Source organism: Epinephelus fuscoguttatus, linkage group LG8 (assembly GCF_011397635.1).
Source record: "Epinephelus fuscoguttatus linkage group LG8, E.fuscoguttatus.final_Chr_v1".
Taxonomy (NCBI): Eukaryota; Metazoa; Chordata; class Actinopteri; order Perciformes; family Serranidae; genus Epinephelus; species Epinephelus fuscoguttatus.
The window spans coordinates 30,011,166-30,034,187 of NC_064759.1; the positions used below are offsets into that span (position 1 = coordinate 30,011,166).

The 23,022-nt window shown below is 39.1% G+C and overlaps 1 protein-coding gene across 2 annotated transcripts in view; it reads right to left on the minus strand.

Annotated features, from left to right (window-relative positions):
- Positions 1–624: 624 nt before the first annotated feature.
- Positions 625–23,022, minus strand: part of LOC125892989 (CUB and sushi domain-containing protein 3-like) — a 264,617-nt gene continuing 242,219 nt past the window's right edge. For both annotated transcript variants that reach the window (XM_049583381.1, XM_049583380.1), the window contains exons 61-70: positions 20,864–21,037; positions 20,008–20,081; positions 18,740–18,851; positions 11,257–11,436; positions 10,664–10,729; positions 8,489–8,647; positions 7,974–8,086; positions 7,104–7,191; positions 4,663–4,804; positions 625–3,189 (exon numbers count right to left, since the gene is read on the minus strand). In XM_049583381.1, coding sequence (XP_049439338.1) covers positions 3,030–3,189; positions 4,663–4,804; positions 7,104–7,191; positions 7,974–8,086; positions 8,489–8,647; positions 10,664–10,729; positions 11,257–11,436; positions 18,740–18,851; positions 20,008–20,081; positions 20,864–21,037 — 1,268 coding nt within the window. In that variant the 3' untranslated portion in view covers positions 625–3,029. The remainder of the gene's footprint in view (positions 3,190–4,662; positions 4,805–7,103; positions 7,192–7,973; positions 8,087–8,488; positions 8,648–10,663; positions 10,730–11,256; positions 11,437–18,739; positions 18,852–20,007; positions 20,082–20,863; positions 21,038–23,022) is intronic.

Consider the following 23,022-nt stretch of genomic DNA (forward strand, 5'->3'; position numbering starts at 1 on the left):
AAAAAAAAAAAGTACTCTAATTCATCTTACATGCAAAGTAAAGTATATTCAAATGTCATTTCATTTTGTGCCTTTTTTGGAGTAAATCTCAGCTATTTGTAACCACTGACAGTGACAGAGAGCGGCAGATTAAATGAGACCCACATTACAGCAGAGACAAGGAAAATTCAAAGAAGGTAATGCTGCAGTTTGACTGCTCTTGACTGCGAGGAGATGCGGATGATGAGAAGTCAAATTATACTACTATTTCACCTCTTTTGAAAGGTATTTTAAAGGGTGAGACTGAGTCTCTGCTCACACTAGGTGTTAATGTTAACAAGGAATATTTGCCACAATGCATTGCGACAGGCATTCTTTAAAGTTCTGCAGTGAACTGAGGTGATATCAGTGGTTATTTTGACTAAACCAAGCCGCGAACAGCAAGTGGAAAAACTCATTAAAAAATCTGTAAAGGTGCATCGGAGAAAAGCAGCAGACTGAATGATAAAAGCTCTCTGCAACTTCTTTTCTTAGACTGTGAATACTGCAGCAGAGTCTCATAACAGCCGCATCTCTATTAATAAAAGAGAATAGCAACATTGAACTTCATTATTTTATATTTTATATATAAATTAAGGATTTATACATTGCTGATAAAGAAAAAATACAAAACATTTTTTGATCTTACATGACATTTACATGTGAAATTTTACACAACATATTCAATAACTTACAAATGCTTTATTTGCATAAAAAATATATCTCTTTACAAAACTTTTGTAATATTTACATATTCATATAGACAGGTTTTTGAATGGGATAACAATTTGTGTGGTACATTTAAAAGCATTCTACTCTACTCCAGAGTCTGATGTGAGACTGACTTGCCGTATACTGTTTTGAACCAGATGCATTTCTTTTCTCATCCATACGAAATATGAACTCGCAAAATATATTACATATCGATAACACAAGACATCTTGCCAAAGAATGCCATCAAGTATCAAAACTGTATAAATGTACAAAATGTAACAGCAATGACAGGAATCAACGTAGTGGTACAAAGTACTATAGCAGCAATTGCTATACTGGATCACTTTTTGCCAACATGCACAGGTATGAAACTATGAGCTGCTTTTCAAACACACCTCTCTTAGATAAACCACCAGAGCTGACATCACTCAGCTAAATCATTGCAAACTGTGCAGATAAATTACACTGATGTACAGTTTCACTAATGCAATAAATGTTATGTCTCCCTTAAAAACATATGCCCATACAGTATTCAAGGCACTGCAATGATGTAGAAATGTGATGACAGTGTCAAATTTATTCTTCATTTTTAAAACGTGGATGGACTTGGATGATCATACAATACTGATGGTGGCTCATGTGTAAGTGTGCAAATTTTTTCATGTATACTGTACATTTGTTGGCAGAAGCTGATGGTTCAGTAAGACATTGAAATAACCATTTGTATCAGTGGGTGTCAATAAAATAGGCCAAAGCTGTGCATTTATCAAGAGTCTCAGAGTAAGAGTACAGATCAAGAATTAACTAAGGCACGGTTTCCCAAAAGAATTACAGAAACGCTGCTCAGTTTTTGAAAAACCAGAAATGATGTGGAAGTTGCACTTGTTCTGTCTTGGAATTACTCTTGAGTAAGGCAGATGCATGTCAAACTTTAAATAAGCATAAAACAAGACAACAAGCTTCGTCTGACCTCGGACTGCCACTGACACATCCTTGCACTTCGATTTACTGACATCCAGGCTTAAATAAACTTCTGGGAAACCTGGCCAGCTGTAGGTACTGTGCACTGTGGGTATTCTCAACTTTGTCATTCTATAAAACCTGAAATAACTAATCAGGGAACTCCTACTGTGAGATTCTTGATATATATACACAGGCTCCAGGCTGGGGTTAATTCACACCAAATTTGGTTCATTTGGCACACTCAGAGTTGGAAAATCATAAGAAGAAAAATGACCAAAAATAAATTAGTTTTCAGAACATTTTCAATAACTTAAGAACAGGTTAAATAGATGAATGAACCCCACATGACCAATATACTGAAAGTTACAGTTTGTCTTGACTAGACTCTCACACTAGTCAGCAGTTTAAACTCTCATACTCGAACAACATTTCTGTCAAAAAGGAATTCATTGCACACAACTTGATAATAAACCCTAATGTGGACTATATCTCTTGTGAAGAAAATGTACTCTATTGTTGTCACAGAACCTGTACTGTAACAATAAAAGCCCTAGCATTCCCAATGGCACTCAAAAAAATTGTACTGCACTTCAGTAATTAAATCCCTGGCCATATATTTCTTCAGTAGGAGGTACTATCCAATTAAGAGGTATAATTGAGCATATAACTTTGAACAGACTACAGCACAGACACTATTCAAAGAGAGGCAGTTTCTTCTTTACTTCCTCGTCTCCTCTCACACACCCCACTGCTTGGAAAATAGACTCTAAAGATTACATTGATCAGCTCACAGTCGAGAGGCTCCTCACCTCCATAAGAAAAAATAACTCTCATTGGGATGAATACAAGACTCAGACAAGAAAAAAAATAATTAAAAAAAAAACCTTCTAGGTCTGGGCTGTTTTCTTCAAAGGAAAAGTTTAAATTTTTCATTTGGCATTGTGAAGTAACCCCTCTATATTTATACTACAGAGCATAAAATACTCTATTTTATCTATATGCCAGAGGCTCTTTTATTCATAAAGCCAACACTCATAGAGTGTAAAGAACACTTTTCTTCACCGGACTACGGGAAGATGCGGAAAGGTGTGGGACCTCCCCTTCCTCTCTCTTAAATCTTTGATCTTTTGTATATGATCGATTGCAACTGACGTAGGTGTTGCTGAAAGTGTGCTTTATGTTTCTGAGCAATTCTGTGTCTTTGTTGTAAGTCATCAGAAACAGGGAAAATATAAATATGTCAATATATATTCATGTTAAGCAAACAAGGAGAAGTTGTATTCTCCCTCTATGTGTGTCCCTCTCCCTCCTGTTATTCTCATCCTCAGTAGACATCAAACCATGGTGCAGATGGTGTTGAGATTGGGGTCAAAGCGTACAACTTTCCCCTCAGCGGCTTTTGTGTTTGTGTTGTACATCGGATTCTCAAAAGTGGCCTGTCCATTGTTGTTCTCGTGGACAGAACATCCTGTGTACTGCGCTTTATCTGTTTTCCTGGGGGGAAAAAAAGGAGGTTTCATATTAGTTGAGAGACAGTAGCCCAATTATCTCCCCTCCTTCCAATCCAATAAACATGTCTCCATTATCTTGGTGTGGACAGCTGCAGTAGGTAAATGCGGCTGAATGGTAATTATTGTTGAAAAGATCAGTCAGAGGAGCCCTATGCCAGTTCACTGGTAACTAACATAATGAGCGCTAAATTTGCAAGTCACAGGTCCTGTGCAGGCTGTTCTCATTCACTGCTCATACTTAAACTGACGATAAGTAATGCACTACAATCTGTATATAACCAACCTAATCCCTCTCTGCCTGTATTTTCTAATTTTCTTCTGAACTGGGGGGGTGTAATCACATGACCTATGCACTGTCCTACTCCATATGACAGGAGCAGAGCAGGAAGTCAGGCAATGCAGAATAAAAATTTTCCATCTGGGGAGGAGATCAGGGTGGTGGATGCATCAGACAAACACAGGACTTTCACCCAGGAGTTACATTATTTAAGTTACATAAGTATGTCACATTAAATGATACTATCCAGGATTTTTCTAAAAAAAGACTGCCCTCTGCCTGTATTTTCTTAGTTTACTCTTATTTTGCCGTATTCAGGGTGTTCCTGGGCAGGTGAGGACTCTATAAAAACCAGGTGCCAGACCATAAATAGCAAGCATCCAAGAGGAACCTACAAAAATTGCGGACACAGTGCCAAAAATAGTGCAAATAGCTTATCTGTGTTAACTTTTGCTGGTGACAGTGTTTACACTGTCACCGACAATTCCTGCATAGTATAGCTTTAAGTACGTAACATCATGACACCTAACTGTGATTCTTTTCCTAAACTTGACTCAACAGGTGGGGGGCTACCTTGTTAGATACCATAAAAACCATGTGCAGAACTTTTCCTAAGATATCATATGACCTGCTGTATGAGGATACGTTCTGCACATATGTTCTGCTCTGAGAGATAATCTGAATAAATTAGTCCACCCGTCTACAGACAGTACATGTTCATACAGGGGATACGGACGTACAGTACATTACACATCAAACTGAAAGTGTTCTCATTAAAAATGCCTGACGTATGCTGCTGTGTAATGCTGTTTGGATTGTAACACGTTGACTAATATTGCATCATGCTTTGAAGCCTCTCACAAGTAAGCTACTGTATTCAGTAAGGAACCTTGCTGCAGTAAAACAGGCTGTGGAAGTGGGCCACAGTGTACTATCTACCTCATCTTGATGTGCATTTTCTTTGGCTGCAACTGTACAAACATCTACATGAATCTGGGTTTCCGAAAACTTTTTCAACACCAGGTCTGTGGTAAGTAACTTTAAAACTCAACATGGGACAAAGGCTCATGAAAAACGTACTACTTTCTTTCTCATGTGGGAACAAAACAGATATAGAATGCAGTAGCAAGTAAATTTGGGTTGCGAGCTAGTAGGAAGACATCAGGGTACACTACATACCGCTGTTTGTAGAGATAAAATCCGAGGCCTGCAAAGATGAGGGCAAAGAAAGGCACAAGGATAGCGACAGCAACAGAGCTGCTGTTAGTGGAGGCGTTGGTCTCAGGGTCAGGGAGTGTAACGTTCTCTCTAACACTCAAACCTGGAAGAAAAACATTACATTTAGCAAAAGAATGAGGTAAATGTGAAAGAACAACAATTTAAATGTTCAGATTAACAAAATGGCACAAACACAAACACTGGAGAAACAAAATGGAATAATAGAAAGATACGTATCATCTGCTGGTGACGATAATGATGATGATGATGATAATGAAGAGGAAGATGATCACAATGATGACAAGTCGGAGCTGCAGCAGCCAGTTGATAAAGACGCCAACCATAATGATGGCACTGATAAGGATCACTGCGACTGTGATAATCTTGTTGAAGACAATCATGAGATGATGACAACAGGAATGTTGAGTGCAAAGAAATGAAGGACAACAATATGGAAGGGAATGATCTACTGAGTGCTGTGACTGTGGTAACAGGCAGTGGTGGAGGAAGTACTGAGATCCTTTACTGAAGTAAAAGTAGAAATACCACAGTCTAAAAATACTTCATTACAAGTCCTGAATTCATCATGGTTTACATAAAGGTACATAAGTGTAACCAGCAAAGTATCAAAAGTAAAAGCACCCATTATGCAGAATGGCTCCGTTTGAAGGAACAAATTTAATGTTACAGTTTGTCAGTATGGAGGTTATTTTTATTCTTTTGCGCACTACTGGGTAGATCAGTAGTATAGTAATGCATCATATCATATAAGCATATTGTAAGTAAATGGAAAAAAAAGTAACTAAGTAATTGTTAGTTTTAAATAATTATTGTAGGTGTTACTTAAAAGAAATTTAAGACCTCCTTTGGGTCTCAGTTTTCATTTGTATTTTCAAAAACAATGTTTTAAATGAAAACTCGTAACATCTTCTGTGCTGCTCTTAACATGCCCCACATCTCTTCTCTCCATGGAGATTAAGGGATGGTAAATTATCTACTTAGACTAAAGGACAAAAATATGTCTATGCCCAAGAGTGTTTCATATCTGTTTTAAGAAAATCTGATCATATTTTCCTCTTCAGACAAGACAAAAACAAAACAAACAAACAAAAAAAAACCCCACACACAAAAAAAATCAATTACCTGATTAAAAATTCTTAAAATTGCACCTATTCCATCTCCCTCTTTATAACATTTAGAATTTGTGAATATGAAAATACTTTTAGTTTCCAAAGTTATACAGTTGGACCCAAGATGTCTTCTACCTCACTGTAGGGTCCTTGTGTGCTGAAGGTTTCAAATTTCCACATTACACTTGTTTACACTGTTGCATATTGGAACTGGTTGTGATGTCACAAATCAGGCTTTTGTATATGCTTCAATCTCAGATTTAAAGGGACAATTCACCCCATAATCAAAAATACATCATTTTCCTCTTACCTGTTTTGCTTTTCATCAATATGTTGTTGTTTTGGTGTGAGTAGTAGAGTGAGAGTGTGAGATATCAGCCGTAGAGATGTCTGCCTTCTCTTTACTGTAATGGAACTTGATGGCACTCAGCTTGTGGTGCTCAAAGCGCCAAAAAACACACATTGAAAAACTCAACAGTGATGTGTCTTTCCAAAAGTCATGAACTGGTTATTCAAGATAATCCACAGATTTCTCTCTAGAAAACTATACGTGCCAACCATATCACTGTGCAGAAGGAAGCGTGCTTTTAGTGCTAGCTTATTAAGCACCACTGAGTTACTTAATGTTACAGCTCAGCCAGGGAGCATGCCATTAATGTTTCTACCACTTTTCATGTGCACGAGTGTCTTGTCCATTAGCACACCAAGTGATTCACGCTTCCTTCTGTGCCATGACACTGCTGGCAGGTGTAGTTCGGTACAAAGAAAATAGTTCCTGCATGAAACTGTTCACAATAAAGTCTTTGGAATATCTTGAGTAACTGGGTCATGACTCCTGGCAACAGACATTGCTGTTGAGTTTTTCAAATGTATTTTTTTGGTGCTTTGAGCACCACAAGCAGAGTGCCATCTAGTTCCATTACATGGTGAGAAGACAGACATCGCTATGGCTGATAACTCCAACACTCTGCAACTCACACCAAAACAATCTAGATTGATAAACAGCATTACAAGTAAGAGGAAAAATATGTATTTTTGAATTTTAGGTGAACTTTCCCTTTCAGATAAGCACAGAGAAACTTTCCAGTAGATGAATGTGGAAACAGCCTTCGGTGTCAAACTCTGCTACTGTATCATTCATTCAATACAATTAAAATATTTTTTTGAGTGGAGTAGGCATTTAAATATAATCTCTTTCTTTTAACAAAATTGTGAAAATGAAAGATGAAGAGTGACCAATGGAAATGAGAACTGTTTTAAAATGACACATACCAAGTCTCTGTAGTCCAAACTGTCCGTAGTCTTTACCCTGTATAAAGCCTTGGAACACATAGCTGCCACCCTCAGGCTCAGCTGAAACCTAGAAGAAAAAAACAAAACAAAGCTTGAGAAACTGTACGTGTAGTTTTAACTGCATGAATAAAATCTGATTTGTCTTGGCACCTAAGAGAGTGTCGCATTTATTCCACACCACATCAAAAACTACATGCAGTACACTGTATTTAGTACGACAGTGAACACATTCTGTCATGCTACATTCAAAAATAACACCTTTGTTTTTCTAAAGCCTGCTTCAGAAGCTGTGCAGTATGCTATCAATAGCTCAGCAGTGTGCAGTCAGCTGTCACACGTTGTTATTAAGTGGACCTTGAAGTTTATTTTAGAAGAGGAACTTCAATTCCACCAACGAAAATTGTTCTGCAGTCGTTCCAGGTCCCTTAGATGTCAGGTGTATGTCTGAGCTTATTCAGCAGATTGTCAATGCGGAAATGACTCACACAGAGCCACTGGTGCATCTGATGTACAGCCAATGTAAATATATGTAAACAAAAACAGACAATAAGCCAGGAAATTACTATTCTGCTTGTTGTCACAGTTTCTTCTTATGTATTGTGATTTTTTTTTCTTTGTTGGCACGTTAAGTAGGATGAGAAAAAAAATGAATAATGAGGAAACACTGGCTTGATTTAGTCCAAGAAAGGATTATTTTGGCTCCCTAGTAATTTCAGCCCCATTGCCTGTAATATTCTACTTGTCTGTCAGACTGAACAAAGAAATGAAGTAAAATAAAAGACAATCATAGCTCTTGGTTAATTTCAGAAGATCACTGGCCAACTGCTTTAGATTCCTGTGTATACTCACAAATCCGTCCATTGCCCAGGTCTCATCAGTAATCCTGCTCAAGGAGCTGTGGGCCACCGCTCTCATCTGGTACAGCAAGAGCATTAACCGTGCCTCCTGGCGCTTGTACACCCCTACAAGGTGGAGGACAAGAGGCAATACGAGGAATGATGTGAATAAAGAGATGAGGCAATAAGAGTGTGAGGGAATCATAAAAGACGAAAAAAGAAGCAGCAAGGGGAGAAAATAAAGAAAAGCAGAAGAGACGGGAAGCAGTGAGAAAAGATGAGAAAATAAAGCTGAGGGAGGAGACGAGTGACTCTTGAGTGGGCAGTTCGTCAGTCAGCGCAGACTAATACATCCGTCTTTAGAACCAATAGTTAATTTCCACTCTCATGCATGAGATCATCTGGTGATTGACTGATTGACATGAGGCACCCTCAAAATAAATGGAAGTGACACACAGAGGTAGTGAGAGGAGGAGAGGCGAGGCAGAGGGGAGGAAGTAAGAGACAGATGATTTATAGATGACTCACCAGAGAGCAGAAACTCCATGCTACTGTCGGTTAAAGTTACATTGACTTTTCCCGTTGTGGCATTAAAGCTTGTGACTGTCAAAGTCATTGGCTGTTTCTGGCCTTTGTAATCGTAGGAACCCTTCCACACAAAATCAGGAGCAAAGACGTCGTCAGGAACTTCAGGAGAGAACAAGAAAAGAACTCATTAAATAATGCCATTAAAATTAGAGCAAAATAACTATGGTGTACCATACCAATATATATGTTACAAAAAGGTATGAAAATGTGGATGTTATCATTCCTATTTTGTTTCTAACATGCCTTCTTTTTTTTCCCTTTTTTTTTTTTTTTTTTAAAAACAAAACATCAAATCAATATTATGTTCTTAATGCCAGTTGAATACTGGCACCCACGCTGTAAAATGGTAATTAGATGTGCAGTGGAATCAACATATCAAACAGCTGATCTTTTCATTCAGTCTGAATATTATCATGTTCCTTATAAGCTTTGGCAATCTCAATTAATGATAATTAAATATATTCTGAAAGAGATAACTCTGGACTCACTCTGTGAACTTGGGAAAACTTTTTAAATAGTTTTGCACTGATTACATTTTTTGTAGGACTATTACAGCACAGCCATTAACTACCATTAATTATTTACCTGGGAATTGTCAATTATCCAAGCAAAAAGGTGAATGCTTGTAGTTCACAACAGAAACTAAAGCTACTAATAGGTAGAATAATTATCGTTGGCACAACAAGTTAACGTTTAAGAGGTTGAAAGGGGATGCAGATGCCAGGTAACAGCTGTTGCTAATAGCTTATTATTTTGTATGATACCGATTAGCAAAAGTAAAATGTGACTCTACAAGGGATGAATACGGCAGACGCTCTCTTTCACAGTATAGTTTCATGTTCCTGGGCTAATTACATTGTTTGCCTGGAACATTGGCAATATACACTATACCTCGTTAGTCTAATATGTAAAAGACTTGTACCTACAGGTGATACTGTAGGTACGTATGTCTGCCATATATCGTATATATATCTTACTGACGACCTTTACAAACACAGACAAAGAGTCTACAATCATGCTAGGGGTTCTGGAGTTCCTACTTTGTTATAGCAGTGCTTTAAATTAATGCTAATGTCAGCATGGTAACATGCTCATATTGACAATGCTAACATGCTAATATTTAGCATGTAATGTTTGTCATGTTTACTATCTTAGATTAACATGTTAACTAAGCTAAGCTGAGTGAAGGTTTCTACAAAAAACAAAAAGGTGGTGCCCCGGCCAACCTGCGTATACCAACATTTCCATTTGCAACGTTGCTAGTGTGGTTAAAAACAGCCCCTGGTACATGTTAATGGCCACTTAATATGTTCTGTTACTAGTTAAACATAATTATATTTTTGTTCCAATTATTTACATCTAATGGCAAAGAAAATGTCTCAAATCTAACTGAAAAAGAGCAGTAACCTAACATGTTATGGTCATTATACAAACAATAAACCAGCTTCTAGGCAACTGGCAACCTGCAGAGCTGAAAATGAAGCCAACACAGAAGAACCAAAAACTACAGTTCTTTGAATGACCACTTAAGGCTGGCTTCATTGGCCAGTCAATCCGCACAGACCCTCATGTTAAAATGACCAACTCTACAGCATGGTGTCAACTTTACGTTCATGACAACTGAACAGGAAATAAATTTTATACAACTCTCCCATTTACATTTCACTACAGCTTAATGTCACGCTATCAAGGCGGGCAGCTTTGAGTGACAAGGTGTCTGCTGAGAGTGTCCTCAGCTTCTCAGTCAGATCCACCCCCTGCTCCTCCCTCTCACCCAAATAAGGTCACTTCTGGCTCCAAAAAAAACCCCCAAGAGGGTGACGACCAAAATGCTGAACTCAAGGCTTAAAAACAGGCGTCCACAAACTACTGGGGGACGTCATGGTAGCTACGTCCATTATTTTTACAGTCTATGGTTCTAGGCTAATAATTTTTCTCACGTTAATTATTTTCCTCTACTTCAAGAAATGCTGTCTTTAGGTACAGTATTAAAGGACCTATGAAGTCAGTGTAACCTCTACAACTTTGATGAAGACATGCACAGATTAAGCCACTGTATGAGTCTGCTGACTTCTGTGGCTACCAGTTTGACAGCTTGTGTTTTTCAAAACTCACCATTTATTTTAGGGCTTGGTGTCCCTGGTACGGATTTGACAGTTTTCTCATGTGATTTGGAACCGGCTGCAGAGGAACATAAATATGTATGTCACAAAGACGTAGTGATACACAGCCAGGCTTAACAGCTGGAGGATGTTGGAAAAGGAAACACTGCTCAACTGTAACATGCTGCCTACATTAAACTTTCCTCACTTTGGTAACATCCTTGGCAGCTCAGTTCACACAAACATTTACAAATCAACACACTGTTGAAACGTCACGTTAAAAAAAGAACCTGAACGTGCATATTGCAATTAATTCTGAAAACAGTACAGTGTCACAGTGGGTTTACAGAAAATATTACAGAAACCAAAATATCTCATTATATTTGATAAGTGTCTTGACTATCAGTGAGCAGTAGTGCAAATGTCACATAGGATAAATGTTGAAGCATCTACACAAGTACAGCACACACTCTCCTACACCGCCCTGCCCTCCACCTTTATGCAAATGCAAAATGTTTCTCTCAACCTTTAAACTTTCAATGCATCCACATCCTCCCTGCCATCTTCTCCATCATCTGCCTTTGCAAACCTTTGCCAACCACGTACCTCTGCACACAGGCACCTTGCCAGTCCAGCTGCCGTCAGAGCGGCAAACGCGGTGCTCTGAACCCCCGGAGAGGAAATAACCTGGCTGACAGGTGTACACCAGGGTGTAACCGTAGGAGGGCAGGTCTAGACCCACAACGTCAGCGTTGGCCGGGCTCCGCGGCTGCTTGCAAGAGTGAGCTGGAGAGCAAGCAGAGGGCAGACACTTTAGTACACACAAAACAGAGCCAGATGCACACACACACACACACACACACACACACACACACACACACACACACACACACACAGACGTACAGATAGACAGAAAGATAATTAAGCACTCGCTGGGGGGAAGAGAGAGAGAGAGAGAGAGAGAGAGAGAGAGAGAGAGAGAGAGAGAGAGAGAGAGAGGTGGGGGAGGGTTAAAAAAAAAAGAGGATAAAAAAAAAAAAAAGGAAGCACACACATTTAAAATTTTAAATGAGTCCAGGGAGCTATTAGGGAGCATATTGACACTTTAATATCTCTAGTTTCTTTTCTGATATGAATATGGACACTTGTGGCTTGGAAGATGCACTGCCTAATTTTAGACTGAATTGCCCTGCAAAATGTAGTGAGCTTAAATTAAGTCAAAAACAATAACTGTATGAATTGTTATGAGTCATTTACCCATAGCCTTGGATTGCAAAACAAAAGGTGCCAGTACAACAGGAAAGTCTGACTAAACTCATTATCATTCAGAAAAAGTTGAAAAAACAGAAGGCAAAAACATTTGGAGTTGTTTTTGTATTTCTTGAACTAATAAAAATTTTCAAGGGCAAAAACAAACTAGAATAAGCTCATCTGTGTCCTTGCAAAACACTACTAGAGTGAATGTTATGGTGAATCTTGCAAGAGTGTTTTTCATTACAAAGAAGTTCATATAGGCTGGAAGGTCAGAGGCACTATGGACACTGGAAGGAAGATGAATGCTCAATGAAGTAATAGGAGGCTTATAAGTTCAACCCATGTCCTGAAAGTCAGACGACTGTGACCTGAAAAGAATGTGAGCTCACTGAAAGACCACAAACAACTACAAAAATGTAACTATATGTCTCATTAGATCTAGTGTTTTTTTAAGACTGCGATTCAGTTTTGACATTCCTGACTGTGACTTTCTTAGCTTATTAAATTATTCTGTTTCAAAAAGCAGGGAGCTGCTGATTTAGGATAGCACTGAAAAGCTTAGTTTACAAGCTTTTGCTGAATCAGAAACTGGGAACAAAAGCATGTATTGCTGTGTTGCCAAAACAATAGCGTCTTATAGACCATATTACACATTTTCATTCTCTCATGAGTGGGCTCAGTATTCTTAGTTTAATTTTTCACATCAACAAACTCTTTACAGAACAAAAAATTATGCAAATCACATCGCACCACCAAAACACTGAGGGGTTGAACATTCAGGCTCCACAATAATGTGAAAATGGCGAAATAATTTTGCAGCTTGTGAGTTAAAGAACATGTTGCCAGCTGTCGAATGAGAGACAGCTGCAAGTGAGTCACAGCACCAAATCGGTCCTTCATGGCAACTTAATGACATTAGTGGCAATAGGGTGTGGAAGGAATGCCAGGATGAAAGTTTGTGGGCTTTATGAAAGATGAGGAGACTGCAGGAAACTCCTCTTGTTGGATATTACTTTCTGCTGGCATGTGAGCCAGTAATATTATGTGTGTATGTATGTCTGAAGACATACATTTTTCAAAGCTCTAGAAGGTAAAACAGGTGCATCAAGGTGAAAGTCTTGTGCCAAAATCCAGGAGGATCCTTCTCTTATTCATCAGATACTCAGCTATACAGGGGCTGTAACATGTTGGTATACATTAAGAGAGACTGATGAAGAAAGCACAAGGACAACTCTATAAGTCACCTGTATGTGCCACCCAGAGCTCCCTCAACGAGTTGATAAATCTGCCTTGAGGAAATTTAATGCGGTATCTATTTACACTACAAGAAAGAAGAAAAACTGCCTCATACTGTAAGTTGAAGAGATAAAGTCTGCAGACCTAAATAAATAAATAGATACATAATTAAATGAACACCCTTCTCTCTGCCTGAGCACTAGTCTCTGTAACCCATTTAAAATTACAAACTGTCAGCACATGTCCAGGGTGGTTGTAGAGTATGTAGACCATGAATTCTGAAGACACTTACAAGACCGATGAATTGTTGTATCAAAGACACGTCACATCCCTCATCAAGTTCTGTTGACATCACCATGTTTATTTACACTTCAAACAGCACAGCAGGCTTTACTCCCGAGATTACACCAGGCCTCAAAAGACACTTTTGCTTTTTCTGTCACACAACAGCATGTAATTTTCTTAGTTCAAAGTTGGTATCTCTGATAGAGACTGAGTGCATTAGTTAGGGACACAGACAGACAGAGACAGATAGAGGCAGACACACAGAGACAGCCTTGCTGATGGATTTCTGCTCGAGCCAAGGAGGCTGGCCAGCTACAGACAGCAACAGCAGGCCACGGTCAAGAGGACAAAGTTAACTTTTGAGTTACAATGTTTTTCTTTTAGCTGGTTTTTCTTTCAATCTTGTTTGCATGCCTCACTGTACAAAGAAAAAAAAATCAGCAGCAACTGTTCAGAGGTTGGCATGCAGATTCTGATACCAGAATGATGTTTAGTTTGGCTGGTTTAGCAGCAGTATCTACTGGGTACACTTTGAGACTATTGCTGGTTTGTCCGTAAGGTACACTTCCTGAACTTGTCACCCCCTTAAATCTCAAAATTTCATTGCTGATGCTTTAGAACTTTTCAAAACATCAAAGTGAGCTGGAAAGAAAATTGGGGATTTGGGCTGTGTACCTAAAGCAAAAAAATATTAATCTGATAGAAAGGTAACATGATTAAGAACCGGTGATGTTAAACTCTGACTTGTGTCCATTGCATCTATTACATCTATTGTGTTGATAATCCCTCTCGGTTTTTGCTTTCGCCAGCAGAACAAGATTGGTTGGCTTCACTTTTAAATCCATTTAAGTGGCTTCACAGTAACAGAAGACCGTTTAATCACAGAGAAAGGTACTTTAGAGGATTTATGACTGTTTTGACCGAGGGTCAACACAGCGTGTCGGACCCATACAAAAGCACTCATACTCAAATACATATACATAACCACAGCTCCCCCCCCCCCCCCCCCAGTGTATTATGGGCCAGACAGCCCTCTGGGTCTGTATGTCCACCCTCAGGGCTGCACGCATGAAAAATGAAAAAAGAAAATGTTCTACATCAACGGACTGAAAAAGTGAAAAGTGAATTCATAGTTTTATTTTAAGTAGAAATACACATTGACCTTTTGGTTTGTGTTTCTGGATCTGTAAGGATATAACAGCTATATTCTTAAATCAATTCACAACAATCAAAAAATAATAACACAGTTAGAGGAATAGGTTATTCAATGATGTGTCAGTGAATAGCTCAATCATATACCATATACCTATTACGGTGCAACTTTACCCATTTAAGAGTAATGCTGCCAGTGTTTACATGATTCACAGGAGACCAGTGAAATAAGCCTGGTTTCTTCATTGTACAAATAACGATATATTCATACAACAGACCAGGGATTTTAGAGTTAGCAGGATATTTTCATGACAATATTCTGAAGACATAGTCTGCAGTACTTTATCAATGTAAAACATCTACTGGATATTTCTACCACTTGCCAGTTAATGAGTGATTAACAGGGGTGTAAATCACAACTTTCTTCACTATGCAATATTATATCCATTTTTTTGGTAATGATACAATATTTGCTAATATCACAAAGTCTTGTGATGACCACAATACTATTTTGATTCAATTAAATTCAGGGGCCTGCGATTGATATGAGACAGTATTAAAAATATCCTGGGGCATTGGTGGCTTGGTGGTAGAGCAGGCGCCCCATGTACAATGTCACTCCCTCTCTCTCCCCCTCCCCCCACACTTGTCTGTCCTATCAATTAAAGGCTTAAAAATGCCCAAAAAATATCTTTAAAAAAAAAATATATATATATCCTCATTGCCTTTTTCTTGGCTGCTTGCCACTGTCTGCCTGGCACCAGGTTGCTAGCGTTGTTTAAATGTTTAGAGAGAAGGTGCTCTGGACAGAAATAGTGACACAAATGTGTGGAATTTCAAAATAAAGGTATCTTCAGATGATGATATGTATCAATTTGCATTGATGATATTGGATCGTGGATCATTGCACTGACATATCGATCCAGATTAATGTATCGTTACACCCTTATGAGCTAATGTGCTGCAAAGTTACAGGGCAATTTAAAGGATACCTGTATTATGAAGACTAAATTCACAAGGTTGGAACCTAATCAGTGTCACCACTTATATTTTAATTTAACTAAACTTGACCAATGTTTATGTGGCATTAGGGTCAAGGTTTCCTCAGTCACAAATATGGACATTTAGACATTTGTTAAAATATGAGGAGCTAAAATATGGTGACCATCAGAGATACATTTTTCTATTTTAATTCCAGTGGTAACAATGACAGGACGAGGGCAGAGGAAAATCGATAGTTTTCAAGCCACCACAGGCAATGGACCAGAGCCAGAGAGAAGCTCCTGAAACCCTGCAACCTCAGCAGAGTGACCTGGCTAAGAAACTGCACCTGCTGAACAGAGCGAGTCAGGAAAGTTAAAAGCCTCAAACATGATGCCCATGAATGAACTGGCTGTCAGACCTCCATTTCAGCAGTTGGCTCTACTACATCATGGTTACACAAAAAGGGTGTGAAATGTGTCATTTTATATTTACCACTGTGAAAGTACAGTAAATGCAACTGCTGGGATGTTCTGTATACAAATCCAACAAAGGTGGAAGAGAGGCACCTCTTAGAGGCCATTCGCTGAGGTTCAATGTACCACTGACAGCATATGAAAGCCCAACAAAATCAAAGCTAAAGTTTGCACCAGCATCTCAAATTTCAGCTCTCAATCTAAAATGTTGCACAAGTTATAAATGTGCAAGTCAGTCAACAAAGTTGGTTAACTGAATATAAAGTCAATACGTACAATCAATTCTACAAAATTCTACAAAATAATCTATTAAATGCTATGTGTAGATGAATCCACTACCGTTGGATTGATGTTGTGTTCATGTTTATTTTATGGTAACATATCAGTACACAGACAATGTGGCATCCATTAAACATAACTCTACAATTCTAATTATCATATTTAATCATAAAACACTGTCAATCAGGAAAACAGAATGAAGCAGTTGACTCCTGACCTCTGCTTATGTCTGTGCATTGTCCAGCGGGAACAGGCTAAGATGCTGCTGATAAAGGGCCTTATATTAAGAACTTTTTTTACTACTATATTGATTACTATTCTGCAGTATTATTTATTATTTATTACTTATTACAGTTATCATTATTTTCATTACTGTGTAATTTCCTTTTATCCTGGTTTTGTGTACTCTCCTATGCATAGATAAAATCAAAATAAATTAATAATAGTAATGATGATAATTTTAATAATGATAATAACGATAAAAGACATTTTATCCAGCACTGTTGCTCTTATTTATTTCCATAATAATAAAAATAACACCAAGACTTGGGAAGGAATAGTTGTGACTTTAAGAAATTCTAAGTTAATTTTTTTGTTAAGTGGTTTATCTTTCAGTTCCTGTTGAATTCCTGTTGTATACTGGCATTTTCCATTTTCCTTTGGAGCTCCAAGACAAAGTGTGTCTCTCACAGGACCATGCCATCTCAACCGTTTCAAAGATTTTGACAGCAGAGTATTCAGCCCTTGAGAAAAAGAGACTGCGTATGATCCACTTTGTATCAGCCATTTATCTACATGCAGATATTCCTCCTCACCTGACACAGCTGTCAAAACTTTTCCGGAGAGACGGTGTCAATTTTCTGGTTATAACCAAATTTGTAAGTGCCAGTTTATGGAGCTTTCTGAAGCTTTAACCTGTAATTCTGTTGAGTTGTACTCACTCTGACTGCTCTTTTATTCTTAGGGACCTGTCACAGTGCTGGCAATAAATGCCATTAAGGAGCAGGGGGGATGCGCAGCCTCCTGAATCAGTCCTTAGTGAGTGGGATGATGGGGTCAACAGTTTGAAGATAAAGTTGGAGCAGGAAAGGCTGAGGAGGTGTCGGATGACGCAAATCTAGACAGGAGTGCTTCTTGAATTATTTTCTGCTGTCAGCTGTTCAAATGAACCTTTTTGGAAAATTTAAATCAGAAAATAAGCACCATGAATGATAATAAGACCATTAAAAGTGACAGACAATTTTGTGAATATTTGGTTGCTGTGTTCTATTGTAAAGTCTTGCATATAACTGCAAACATTTTGTTTGCAAATGTGCTCGCTATATAATATAGCTTATACATAAGGGATTTTAAAATCTAAATTATATAAACTGCCTGTGTCTGCACATAGTTACATGCATGCATCACATTTGTTTCAATGAAGTGAGACTAAATAGAGATACCTCTTAGTATATAATTTAACAGCACCGCAAACTGCAGCGTCCCAAATGAGTCGAATCAACATCTCTCTAAAATAGTTAACAAGAACTGAACATGATAACTCTCATGACAATCCAAGGTCTTTATCAGACTACCTTACTTTCAGCTAGGTGTATCTAATGAACTGACAAGTGAGTGTATGCACAATGAAAAGACAGCATGGGCATATTTATGGATTCACAAGCCCTCTAAAACTTCCCCTCATCCCACTAAAACACAGGCACACAGGCACACACACACACACACACACACACATACACAGACACACAAACACACACAGACACACACAGACACACCGTGCAGCAGAGTAGATCAGGCAGAGAATGAAGGGTAAGTATTACAATGTTTCTGCTCCCTCAGCACAAATGTCTCCGGAAAATTCAAGTGGGTGTTACATCTTTGGTAGTTATGAAATCAAGATTACAAAATATCATTTCAATCCCCTTATCATCACACAGCTCAAGTGTTTACACTTTAAGTTGCAGAGTAAAATGCAGACTATAGTACGATTTGAACAGGGAATATTTCCATGAAAAATGCTGTGCCTGAAAGGGACTGCACTGAGATATTGGATTACATCACAACTTAGAAAAGCACCAGACTTGGCAAAGTGACTGGGCTAAACTGCACAGCCCTTCTTTGGTGTTGGTCGACAGTTCAGATAGTTCAAACAGAATGACAGTAATCACGGTCAACACCTCGCTCTCAGAATGACTGGGATGGCAGGTTGATTGAGGCTGGAGCTGCAATCTCCCGGGGGGTCAGAGGTTATGGCAGGATTGAGCGAATCGACAGAGAGGGGGGTAGTGTCGAGGAAAAGAAAAGAGTGTCTGAGTAGCCAGCAATGCAGATAAACAGTGACAGGATGCCAGAAGGGGAAGAGAAAAACAAAGCCAGGAAGAGTGATATAAAGATATTGGGAGGGAGCATAGGGAAAAAGCACTCACGGATACAGCTAGGTTGGATGCCGGTCCAGGTGAGATCTGGCAAACAGAGCCGGGTGGTGGAGCCCTGCAGTAGGTGTCCCTGTTGGCACTGGAAGTCGACTCTGCTGCCCACCTGGCCACAAACAGACAGTGCACAAAGTGGAAAGAGTCAATACACTGATGCAAATGCCAATAGGCTCCCAACATCAAATCTAAAGAGCTGGGAAAAATACTGCACACTAAAGTTTTTTTTTTTTTTTTCCTTTTTTAATGATTATCTGTAGTGTGTGGAGGCAGATGGAGACTATTCCTAGAGGCGATGGCCCATGTTTGTGTTCTCATCTGATACACAGACATTAGAAAGTGAGGGAGTTGACTCTGTGGTAAAAATATGGAGACAAACTGTTTTCTGTTATCATAATAAATGACTTTTACTTTCAGCTACCATCCCAGTCAACTGTTTAAGGACGGCATCGACAGAACTTTGTCATTCGCTGGTATCAAGATATTGGTAAAGTTGTTCAGTAATGCAGAAAAATGCAAGAGCACAGCCATTACAAGCAGTGATCCAAATAATAAGCTGCTTCTGCTTTCATTTGGGACAAATTTCATATCAGATATTCTGCTGAATGTTGTGGAGAAATTGTTTGCTCTTAACTTGTAAGTGACACTCCAAGAGCAACATAGAGGAAATAAAATGAAATACACTGGCTGAAAGCATCTCAAGGGAGCTACTGAGCACACACCAATGGTCATGATATCAGTTTTTTTTTTTCGACTATGATGCATTTCAGCACTGCCCGTTTTACACTCACAGTCGAACTGCATATTGTGCACATTATTATAGATCCAGACATGAACCATGTCTTTACACATTCACAGTGGCAAGAAATCCGGCTGGTTTTCTTCAGTGCAACCACATGGGATGGATACATACATGCATGACTACTTCATCCTTGCACCCACATAACATCATCCAACGGAATAAATGATGATTGTACATGGAACATCCACTGGATACTGTGCACTTGAAAAAGGACTAAGCACAGGTAACACAGTAGAGCTGCAAGCTTTCAATGGTATTTTGATTTGGTGCTTCTTGTTCATCTACCTCCACAAGGTTGCTTCAAATATTGATCTCATGGAGAATTGTTGCAAACCTGTCTCAAACTAAGGATGTGATTTTTCTGATCCTTTCTGAAATAAGATTTTCTGGTACACATTGACCTTAAAGTTAAAGAACATAACGCCATCTATTTATAAGTTGTGTCATATGCAGCTCATTTTACCTTAAAGCCTGTTGTGTAATTCATGAAGCCGTGCTCAGGTGTCCCTGGATTTTCACAGGTGGTTCTCGTGGGCTCTGAAACAAGAAATCATTGTCACAATGAGCAGGGGAATTGCTAGAGAACAAAAATGAGAATATGACAGAGGGGCAATCATTGATAATGACGAAGCAATCTCTCTCTGGTGTACCATGTACCAGAGGACAATTACTGAAGTGGCGTTCTAACATGAACAGAATTACCCTGCCATCTTTAGTCTCTTTGACTATGAATTCTTGGCTTTCACAAGTCCCATAAATATGGGCTTCTGAGACTTTTAATCATTGGTGAGACTAAATTCAAATTAAGACACGTCCATGTGGTAAAGTGTTTCTTCAGCACTTCATATTTCCAGCAACGCTGGGCTGCAAATATAAAGCATCGCCCCTGAGGTAACAATATAAATAATGTAATTCATTCTTATGATTTAGTTTTACATCAGTGCCAGATGGCAACACACTGATTCTAGTTCACCCTTAACTGTGTTTGATATTTACGTTAGCTGCTTCAGGAAGAACAACAGAGGATGATCATTTGGGAGGGTGGGATGGTACTTGGCAGATACCTTGTTCATTTAATTTTACTGCCTTTGTTATTTTACTCTGCAAATTACAATGCTTATTTCTTGCATGTAGAAAAGTCTAAACCTTGGATAACATCACATACATCATTTAGTGATTATTAATGTACTAGCATACTAAATCAAACACACAAGAGAATAAATGACTGACTGTTTTGAAACAAAAGAATGACACCCCAGTCTGAAACCTTATTATTTTGTGAATTAGCTGAATCATTAAACAGGCTAATAATTCAGTACCTATACATCGAGGCTGAGATCCGCTCCAGGTGCCGTCATCCTGGCACATGCGTGTTGTTGATCCCACCAGCACATAGGGGGCAGTGCAGCTAAACATCACTTCAGACTTGAAGATGAAACTGCGCCCTTCTCTCCGTCCTTTGGCAGGCAAGCCAGGGTCTCCACAGAACTTGGCTGCGGAGGCAGAAATGTGGAATATTGCTGATGTGATAAGCTGGCGGCCAACAAATCCAACACAGATGTTATGCATTTTCCTGCAAGCATTCATCCAGCAGTGTACCACACTGCACTGTTGCATCTTCCCTTCATTCTCTGTCAATACTGATGCCCTATTCCTCTGGATCGCTCTTACAATTCAAACATTCATCTCTTTTTAACCTCATTACACATAATACTGCAGCAGCTAGTCAATTGAATGCAGCATTGCGTAGACTATTCAGCATTTAATTCAGATATAATAAGCTGTGTGGGCCGCTGCTGCACCCATACAAGATCAGACCGGGATGTGGTGTGCCTACAGTGATTTCCACCGCTGCTGTGAGCTTTGCTGTTTTTGATGAGCTTTTAATTATATCCGATTTATCTGAGTACCTGACTGAAAAAATTATTGTCTTTCTATATGATCTGGAAAGTCTTCATGGACTGAATTATTCAAATTGCATTGACATTTTGCCTGTTGCACAATTTCCTTTGGCCATTTTTTATTGCATGTGGGCAGATGCATTGATGTCTTTGTCTCAGGATGAATTGCTCTGTCTGAACATTTTTTTTTTTTGTTTCCAACAATCAACCTTTCTGTTGAATGGTTACAGTAGGTATGTGAATATTCATCTTGGCAGCAAAGAGCGAGTGAGGGAGGTCATGGCACTCAATTTTAGATCAAAATAATTAGCAAGTGAAATATTAATTTCTCTGACAGGGCCTTGAGGTTAACACAACTAGAGCCATCTGCTGCCGCTGTTGCTCCCCAAGCCTCTGGTATGATATCGCCTTTTTAATGGGACTCTCGCCACAGCCTCAGCAGATGAAGCCCGTTGGATTATCACTGCTGCTCCTTCAATTTATTGCTTATAGACATCTAATCAAATTGACTGGAATAATTTAGGCTGAGTGGGTTTGATGGAAAGAGAAGTCAGCCATTTTACAGGCTGCCAATGTATCTTTCTATCCACCCTTTACTGTATACATACAACCATCAATCCACTATAAGCACACTGATCAGTAAGTCATTTATTAGCTGTAGGAGGTGCAGAAATGCTCAGTGTGTGAGAGAGCACAGGCGGGGACGAGAGTCACAGCATTCAGTCACGCAGCCAGAGAACTGTGGGATCAAGCCAATAATAAGGCAGGCTGCTTCTCCAGACCTGACATGTGTTGCTGCGTGGAGGTCTGGAGACAGAGATAAGTTCTCGCTTGCTCTCTTCCTAGAAGTCAGGAACCAACAGGGGCTTCTCACAGCCAATCCCTGACATAATAGATATCTAGTAAAAGAGGAGATTAGAATCCGGCCCATGCAGGAATGGCTGAATAAAGCCATTACTGCAAATACTGTTATCTCAGGAACAAATCCTTGTATTCAGAGACATATCTTCTCCTAGAAAATATGTTTGCTGCCATACTGCAGGTCCCATCTGAAACCGATGCATTGTTAGTTTCAGCCCCCAGCACCCAATACTTTGTTTGACCGTGTTTGATATGTCAACAAACAAAGATGCAAATATCTGCCTGGATGTGAAAAGGGATTCTTGTCACTTTTCAAATGACATTGTAAGACTTCGTATTCAGATGGCATTTTTTTTTCAGGGTTGACAATACAGACCAAACAGGTGACATGCACATCAGTCATAAGCTTCAAGCTGCAGGGAAATAATGTACTGTTTTATGGATATATAAGAGAAATGGCCGCGGGCCAAACCAAGCTCAGCATATTTAATGTGCCTGTGTGTGTGTGTGTGTGTGTGTGGGTGTGTGTGTCGGTGGATGAGTGAGAGAAAAAGAAGGAGAGTGAGACTAGTCAAACTTTCTCTCTCTCTCTCTCTCTCTCTCTCTCTCCGTCTCTCTCTCCGAGCCTCTCCCCTTCCTTGATGAATTATCAATGCTTTGAAGTAATCAGTATGCAGAGGCCAGATTCAAAGTTGGGATCACAGTCTCATCCCTGC